At 38.9% G+C, this 9,412-nt stretch overlaps 1 protein-coding gene across 5 annotated transcripts in view; it reads right to left on the reverse strand.

The window, feature by feature from the left end:
- ELP2 (elongator acetyltransferase complex subunit 2) overlaps positions 1 to 9,377 on the reverse strand; it is a 57,189-nt gene extending 47,812 nt beyond the window's left edge. For 2 of the 5 annotated variants that reach the window (XM_064577742.1, XM_045886822.3), the window contains exons 1-4: positions 9,068 to 9,377; positions 6,897 to 6,975; positions 3,900 to 3,967; positions 140 to 296 (exon numbers count right to left, since the gene is read on the reverse strand). In XM_064577742.1, the coding sequence (XP_064433812.1) occupies positions 140 to 296; positions 3,900 to 3,967; positions 6,897 to 6,975; positions 9,068 to 9,205 (442 nt within the window). In that variant the 5' untranslated portion in view covers positions 9,206 to 9,377. Of the gene's footprint in view, positions 1 to 139; positions 297 to 3,899; positions 3,968 to 6,896; positions 7,017 to 9,067 lie in introns of all 5 variants that reach the window. The other 3 variants (XM_064577744.1, XM_064577745.1, XM_064577743.1) reach the window with 3 other exon arrangements.
- Positions 9,378 to 9,412: the final 35 nt, after the last annotated feature.

Raw genomic sequence — 9,412 nt, forward strand, 5'->3', positions numbered from 1 at the left:
TGAATTTAAATTATCAACCTTTAACATTACAGAGAACAAAATGACTTAAAACACTAAAAAAAAAAATGGTTATGTATGTTCTCCTGTCACTCATTTGACAATTACTATTTCATATAGATTATAATGTCTCTAAACCTACCTTCTGAACCCTTTTTAGACCAGATTCGAACGGTAGAATCAGAAGCTGCAGAAACTATCAGTGTATGTAATTCAACATCCGATGCCCTCCTCTGGTAAAGAGCATGTACTGCATAAACAGGTCCTTCATGGCCTTGGAGATGGACTGCTTTTAAAAGCTACATCAGAAAGAGTTGACAAAAACGTGATAAAAAAGGAATTAACCGTTCATCTTTATCTAACTAAAATCACAGAATTAAAGGTACAGTTAAAATGCGTGACCCAGAATACAACCTTTCAAGTTGAAGAGAATGTAAACTTCAGAGAAGTTCGTCTGAACACAGGACACACGAACGTGAACAGCCTTTGACACAGCAATTTCCCATCTAAGAATCTACTCTGAGATGCTAACCGCACTAGTGTAACAATAAAAGGCAAATGTAGAAAGACATTCATCACACACTCTTTATAACAGTGAAAAATTGCAATTAACCTTAAATTCCTAATACGAAACTGATTAAATTATTGTAGACACACACTGTACCCAATAAAAAGACAACACAGAATGACAACCACAACATTGACATTTTTGAAGACTACAGCCAGCTTTGTGGATGTTCCTTCTTTTGGATTAGTGTGATATTTCCTCATGATTAGATTCTGGATATACATTTTAACATCATTACTATCCGCATGCATTATGTCAGGAAGCACATGATATCACTCAGTCCCAATTTTAGTGATGTTAACCTTGGTATCCTAGTAGAGGTAGTGTCTGCCAAGTTTTTTCACTGTGAAGTTAATTTTTTTTTTGGTGATACTATGTGAGATTATACATTGGAATTGGGTATATTCTATTCTCTATCAAACTTTTACCAAGTACTTTTAGCATACACGCATGATACTTGCCTGAATCAGGTACAGTTAGAGAATGAAAAAAATGGCAAACAGAACTAGGAAATCCCACTTGTTTAATCAAGTCTACCTGCCTGCCATGCAAAATTATTCACTATGGTATCATTTCTGCTCTTTTAGGTATACTTTTTGGAGTTCGAAATGTGTGAGATTCCACCATGTCCTTTGAGAAGTGTCTTCTATGATTTGCTGTCTACTGAAATAGAGGGGCCCCTTAAATGCCTGCTCAGTTGTTTTCACAATTAAGCAAAACTCTGCCACTCAAGATGATTAATAGTTATGTATTAGGATCTGTACACTAACTTCCTGTAATCATTGACCTTTGGCTTCTTCGAAAAATCATTTTTAAAAACTCAACTACAGTATAATCTCTTTTATGTATAATCAGACACACAAAATAGAGAGCTAGAACAACGTTCATTAGGATGTTAACTCTGTTTTGCACTTAATTTTCCTTCTTTACACTTTCCTGTATTTAAACTTTTTTCACATGAGTCTCTATCATTACTCCCTAAAAGATTAAATCTATTTAAAGTACTCACTTTACATTTTTAAGCAGGGTGATATATCAACCATCAGAGAATTTTAAAAACTCAAACAGAAGAAACCTCTCAAGTTCACCAGCTTGTGAAAAAACAATGCTCGAGGGGCGCCTGGGTGGCTCAGTTGGTTAAGCGGCTGCCTTCAGTTCAGGTCATGATCCCAGAGTCCTGGGATCGAGCCCTGCATCGGGCTCCCTGCTTGGCAGAGAGCCTGCTTCTCCCTCTCCGTCTGCCGCTCTGCCTACTTATGCTATCTCTGTTAAATAAATAAATAAATAAATAAATAATCTTAAAAAAAAAAAAAAAAGCTCGATCGTCAGAGACTCAAACCTCTCATTATACCAGCTTAGAATTATTTCCTTTTATCAGAAGTGTGCGTTGAGCTCCTGTGTACATGGGAATGCATATGGAAAGGAACCCGTAAGCCTCTAAGGTTTCCATGTGTGGACCCTTCCCCTAAATCCTCTTATTCCCTTCATCCCTTTACGCCTTTTACCCTCCTGCTGTCCTCCTCTGTCTGGCTTCACATTCTCTTCTGGCCTCTAAGTTTGCTGTCTGCCTTCAGATACTTGCTCAGTCCTCCCTACTGACAGAAGCATGAGGCAACACTGAGGAAAGAGTTTTGCAAGTATCACCTCAAAATCTCAAAAATGAGTGCTCAAATCATTCTCTGGATTCCTCTGCCAAGATCGGTCCAAACACGACTTAAGTTTGTTACACTCCTCTTTGCTCTTATTCAAGTCTAGGTACTTCCAAAATCCCCACCTCCACATCCGCCCTCTTTCTGAGGACAAGTCTGGACGTCTGGCCAGCAATTCAAATGACATGTCTGTAAGTAAATTCCACATATTTCTTCCTACTTCCCTATTTTTCTTTGTAGAAGCACCTTTCTCTCAGAGCCTGAAAACAGAATCCCACTACTTTTAATTACTCACTCCCCTAACACCAGCTCCCACTCCTTTGATAACTAGTCAATGTCAAAATCATCTTCCCTTCAAAAACACACCCCACACTGCTTTCTTCATATTTTTTCCTACTCTAATTTGGCACACTGCTGTCAGATTAATCTTCTTTTGACACTCATATTGTTCTGCTTAGAAATTACCAATGACTTCCAAAAGCCTGCTAATAAAGAACAAACTCTTAAAGCTGATATTCACATTGCCACACAATCTTCTCCTATTGTATGTACTTAATATTACTGCCTACAATGAATTACCTAGGAACATTTCCAAAACTATGGTGTTCAGAGTTATAAGGAATGCTAAGCGATTTAAAAGGAAAAAAAAAAAAATTCAAACTTGAAAGAAATTTGGAAAATGCTAGTTAAATGAAGATATTCAATGTTCGTCCATGTCAGAACTCTGCAGGGATTTCACTACACTCATGGTGCACTGGGACTCTCTAAAGAAGGTATAGGATATATACCTTAGATATATACACCAAAGTTATTTCCCAACCTTGATTGCCCATAGATTCCTTTTTTCACATAACTTCTTGAAAGATGAGTAATTCTCTGAACAAACTTTAGAAAACCCTGCCCTAAAGACATCTTAGGCTTCGGTTAAGACTGGATACTGCTGAGCAGGTGGTCTCCTTTACCACCTGAGCTTTTTTATCCATGCCATTTTTCCTACCAGGAATTCTCGCCCCTTAAATTCCTCCCAAGGAAACCATCCCACACTTTAAGACCCAACTCAAAGGCCACCTCTTCAAACTCTACTGAACTCACAGCACCATGGTTGTCATACAGCAAGTCAGAGCACACATCTACGGAGCTACCCTTGTACTTTAGCTATTCAAGTACATTTTGCCATCAAAACCATGTACATGAATCATAAACAAGATTCTGCCTCTTCATCTTCTGCATGACAGATGTTCAAATGTCTAACACGCTTTTAATCTTCGCTTACAACTAGAAACAACCTCGTGTCCATCAGTAGAGATCCATCCATAGTCAGCAGTGCATATTATAACATTACTTAGAATTATGTAAATCTATACCCATGTGGTAACAGCTGTCCTATGAACACGAGCACTGTTAATTTTTGCTATCACTGAAAAGAGAACAAATGGCCCCTGTAAGTACAGTTGGAAACTATTCCAAAGAGACGGGAAATTCACAGAAATGAATGACAGCATATGAATATGAGAACAAATATTAGAGGAAAGGGTACAGGGCATGTGAAGTACAGAACATACAGGATCTGGATTACTGATAAGAATGAAGCAACTTCATAAAAGAACACAGCTGATATGAAGAAAAGAGCTGAAAATAAAAGCAGATATAAGTTATTTCTTGTAACTATAAACATGTCTACCCACCTGATTATTCTCTATTTCCCAGTGAATCACTTGATTATCAGATCCTCCAGAAACTAATTCAGTAGAAGCTGGAAAAAATTTTATTTCCATAAATATTTTTATTTTTTCCCAGCTATTCTGAGAACTTTCAAAGCTATAGAAAAGATATAAGAAAACTCATATACCCCTTACCTAGACTCACCAACTGTTAACATTTTGCCACATTTGCTTAAAATCTCACTTTCTCTATATATGTATATGCATAGACCTCTTTGTTTATGGCAAACCATTTAAAAATAAGTTGCAGATATCAGGACCTCTGACTGTTAAAACACTTTTTCATATATCTTCTAAGAATTGGACCATTCCCCAACATTACCACAATACAATTATTGTATTCAACAATTTTAATTGTTGACACAGCATCATTAATGTAACATACAGTCCACATTAAAATTGCCCCAAATTGTCCCAGTAATGTCTTTTATACCTTTTTAAAATTCTGAATCTAAGGACCACACATTGCATATTTAGTTGTCATATCTTTTTAGTCTCCTTTAACCTAGAATAGTTTCCCAGTCCCCCTTTTTTGTGACAATGAGAGTCCCAGACAATTGTTTTGCAGAATGTTCCTAATCTGGATATATCTGGTTGTTTCCTCATGTAAGATTCAGGCTAAACACTTTTGGCAGGAATAACATATATGAGATATTATAGTCAGCTGCTGTTACCAAGTATACAACATATTTTTAAAATAAGACAAATATTTCAAAGTAGTTTTTTTTAACCATTTACAACTTCTTATTGATAACAAAAGGATTAACAACCAAAAGGAGGGTGGAAATAATCAAATATCATTTTGGTTTGGATTTTCCACTTGTTTGTTTCTTCTGGCCTATGTGCTAGATCCTTAGGGGAAGCGGTGGGGAATTGTCTAAAGGACATTGGACTTATAGTCAGAAGTCCCAGGTTCATGTCCTAACCCTAGTGCCAGCCAGCTGTGATATTGGGGTTTAATTTCTTCATACATCACAGAAATTAAGCCATTTAACTACATGACTTTGGAAATTACTATAAGGAACATAAAAGTAATGTGTTAAATTTTAAAAATATGAAATAGTATTTTTTTAAAAATCTTTTTAAGTAGGCTCCACACCCAACATGGGGCTTGAACTCATGACCCTGAGATCAAGAGTCACATACTCTGCTGTCTGAGCCAGGCTGGCATCCCTGAAAATATGAAATGGTATTATTAAAATGTTATGTTCACTGATACCTGGGTTAAGAAAAAACATCTTAATTATCTGGTGATAGAGCCCTAATCTTAGAGGAAACCAAACATAATAGTTATAGATTACAGTGAAACACAAGCAATTCATTTTATGTAACCTCACTTTTAAAGGGAAGATAAAATATACTAGCCCAAATTAATATTTTATAATAAATCCCTATACAGAAATGCAAGTAGTCTTTGATGTCACTTGGTGGCAATTAATATAATTACAATTGTGCTTTAATATCTGCACCAACAGCCACTCTTTCTACTATTTAAAGATTTTTACTGACCTAACATGACTAATCCTGCATTATGAAATGAAATAAGTAGCTTATTAAACTTTTTTTTAATGTCACAGATAAAGTCATGGCAAAGTCTTACTCGTTCAGAAAATTTTGCATTTGCATACGGCTCAGAAGGCTCTCAATAAATGTTTATGGAAAGGAAAATAAAATTAATTCAGAGTCCATAAGAATACCACAGTAAGTATATATAAGACATTTGAGGAAATTCCATAGGATTTCAGAAGCACTACCTAAAAGTAATATGTTAATTAAAAGTTCCTGAATCAAAGAATCTTAGAGATAAGAGACCTGGAGATAATCTAGTCCAGTAATCCTCAATTTTTTTGGTATCAGGATTTCTTTACACTCTTAAAATTTTTTGAGAACCCCAAAAGCTTTTGTTTATATGGACTATATGTACCAATATCAACCACATTAGAAGTTAAACCAGAAATTTGAAAAATACTTTTTTATTAGTTTACTTAAAAATGATGACGAACCCCATCACATGTTAACATAAATAACATTTGTGGGGCCTGGGGGGGGAAATCCCTATATTTCCCAAAACAAAAAATTAATGAGAAGAGAGGCACTGTTTTACATTTCTGCCCATCTCTTTAACATCTGACTTTATTAGAATACAACTGGATTTTCGGGGCACCTGGGTGACTCAGTCGTTAAGCGTCTGCCTTCAGCTCAGGTTGTGATCCCAGGGTCCTGGGATCGAGCCCCACATCGGGCTCCCTGCTCCGCGGGAAGCCTGCTTCTCCCTCTCCTACTCCCCGTTTGTGTTCCCTCTCTCGCTATGCCTCTCTCTGTCAAATAAATAAATAAAATCTTTAAAAAAAAAAAAAAAAAGAATACAACTGGATTTTCCTATCTGCTTCTGTACTCAATCTGTTGCAGTATGCCACTGTGTACTTGAGACAGAATGAGAATGAAAACTATGACTAACTTCTTGTATTATTCTGAAAATAATTTTGACCTCACAGGTGTTGTGAACCTCTAAGGTCACCTGACCAAGTTCAAGCATTACTTTTCAGGTGTTACTAAGGTGTAAACTGGGGTGAACAGAGATGCAATGTTCTGCCTAAAAACACAACAGCTTGTCTGTGGCAGAAATAGATCTCAAGCCAAATCCTCTGAATCCCAGCCTGCACCCCAGCACAGGCCCTGCTTACAGGCTTTCAGTCAAAAACTGTGGACAATGAAGAGGGTCTAGCCAGAGTCAGGGGCTGTCTCTACCCTCATCCTAGGCACTGCTATGTTATCCATGGTTTAGTTCTATGAAGTACAGGTCAGATATTTCACTGGGCATACTGTTTTTCTTCTGTTTTCCAACTGCATAATATCAGATAAGCTAATGTTAAATTAACACAAGTGATTAAAGAAAAATGACTAATAATACTTTATCAGAAAACAACTGAGATCAGCTTTAACAACTAGATTAATACTTACAACCGTCTTGTTTACAAATCCACTGTACGCAATTGACTCGAGCAGTGTGACCATTCAGGTTGGTAATAACAACTCTTTTCTTTACAGAAGAAAACACCAGTTAGTAAATTACAATTTATCCTACAGAGAAATTAATAAATTAATAAAAGTCAGATATCAGTGGTTTTGATGCTAATAAAGTTCAGGATTACTTCAAACCAAATCACCTCTCTTAATTCATAAACTTTAAACCATCCATTCACTCTAATGTGTGTCTGCATTTTCCACCACTCCACATTTCCTATGTCCTGTGCTCTCAGCACACTGAGCTCTCCGATCTTCATCTGCTGGCTCCTACTAATCGCCTCCATCTTTCTCTACTGGAGAGCCTGTCTTGACACCCCAGGCTAGACAAGGTAACTCCTCCTTGTGTGCCCACAGGTCTCGGCCTACTTCCACCATGTTTACACCAATCTGAGGGCTTTATTGAGCAAAAATTCCTCAATAGAGGAATTCACGATTACTGGATTCAAATTCATGACTCAACTTTGCATACCATGGCTGATCAGGTGTTGGGTCCTTCAACCTTAATGATACAAAGTTACCAGGCCACAACTACTTCCTCCCTCAAATAGCAGATCCTTTCAGGTCGTATAGCCAATTCCCAGCAGCTTCTTAGACTGTTGCTTTTAGCAAAATCCCTCCTCACTTGGGCTTTCTTTACTTCCCACACTGGTGAGGATATTAACTCTCTGACTACAGCGCCTGCCTCTTCAGAGCCCCTTTCTCTACTGCCAATAGCACCAACTTCCTATTTGCTTATATGCCAACTGAAATTCTCATGACGAGAAAAAAGTATGCAAAGTAAATGTGAAAAAACTAGTATATTTCACACATAAGTTATTTGAAGTTGTGGAACAACTTACCGTATTTCCCTGTCTCTCTCATTAGATTAAGAACTGCTTGATGGTCAAGAATTACTACCCTTTCTCTCTGTCATCACCACCCAGTCCAGGGCTAGCCCATAGAGGGTCCTCAAAAATTTGGTGAATGAGTATCACTCCAAAACTTTATTTTAGCATCTGACATGCTCTTATTCCTATATTTAATTAAGTGCCCAAACAGCAAATATTTAACAAAACACTTATTAGGCCCAATATACTTTTCTGGTAAGCTAAAATCCCCTAACATGACCACCAAGTTATCATTAGAAGTAAAAATGTAATGGAAGACACAGGCACAAATACATTAAATGGCTGTAGAAAGATGGGCTTCTACAGCTGAGCGACTCGGTAAAGTTTAGTTGGTTTCGTGCTTTTGTGCTTTCTCTTGCCAGTTAAGAATGCACTCGGCAACAGAGATGGCACGCAAGCTCAAGACACGGAAAATGAGTACAACTATTTCATATATAAATTTGAATGTGAAAAGGTTATAAAAATAATGGGATTTTTAATCAAACTAATAAAGCAGTACAAGAAATACAGATAGCTATTTCCTGCACTGCATTTTCATTTCTAGCACTTTGTTTTTTTTATACTGAGACTCTTTTTGAGAAGCAACACTAATTGTATCGTCCAAAATTAGACAACGAGAACAGTCATAACAACTCTGGGAAGAATGCAAAAACTAGGCACTTGAAAAGTTAGGTAGGTAACGCACCAAGAGTAATCAACCGGCTGGGTGAAGTTCAGGGAATGTGTTAAGTCCTGCTTTATAACTACTGCTTAGGATCCCTAATCCCTTTGACCTTTACCCCAACAGCGCCTTCAATGTCTATTCCCAAAGCCAAAATAAAAGTGGTATTTCTTTGAAACTCAATACAAGCTTATTAAATAAGTCTGAAGGAAAATACAGAAATGAGTACCTGTGATTATGGCTTTCATCCATACCTAAATTGCAAATCCTTTAAAACCCAAACTAGTTAACAGTATGACAGTTCCCACGGAAGGCTTCAGAAAAGGTCTTTCAGGTGGGGTTACGTGGGCCTAACAGGCCACTGGCAGGACCTGGTGATCCCAGGCTGTCGCGGCGTGCGAGAGGACGAGGAGTGAGTCCCGCGCGCCCATGGGCGACTCCTCGCCCACACAGCCTTCCCCCCGCTCCGCAAGAGCGTCTACAGTCCGCCCCGAGCGCACGCAGAGGATTCGAACCCCCGAAGAACATGGAAACGGGTGTCCGGCCACTTCTCCTACCTGAGGGTCATAGAGCACCACGGAACAGGACGTGCCGAAGGCCAAAAGTCCTCCGGGCCCGGAGCTCCAGCTCAGAGCGCCCCGCACCCGGTTTGGGCAGCAAAACACGTGAGTTATCTCCAGCACCGGCGCAACCATGCTGCTGGCTGGGCCGCGGCCGAGACCTGGGCGCGCACTTCCGCCCTCGGAACGGAACTACTCGCGCGGTCGCCTCTCCCGCAGGCGTTATCCGCACCGCGTTTCAGAGGCGGCCGAGGGCGGGGCGGAGGCGGGTACGCCCCCGCCTCGCCGGGCCCGCCCCCTCTCCTGCCGCGAGTGGTCCTCCGTGTCTGAGCGCAGTTACTA

The sequence above is a fragment of the Mirounga angustirostris genome, unplaced genomic scaffold (genome assembly GCF_029215605.1).
Source record: "Mirounga angustirostris isolate CCGP_5_RB_7025 unplaced genomic scaffold, mMirAng1.0.hap1 SCAF_14, whole genome shotgun sequence".
Lineage (NCBI taxonomy): Eukaryota > Metazoa > Chordata > Mammalia > Carnivora > Phocidae > Mirounga > Mirounga angustirostris.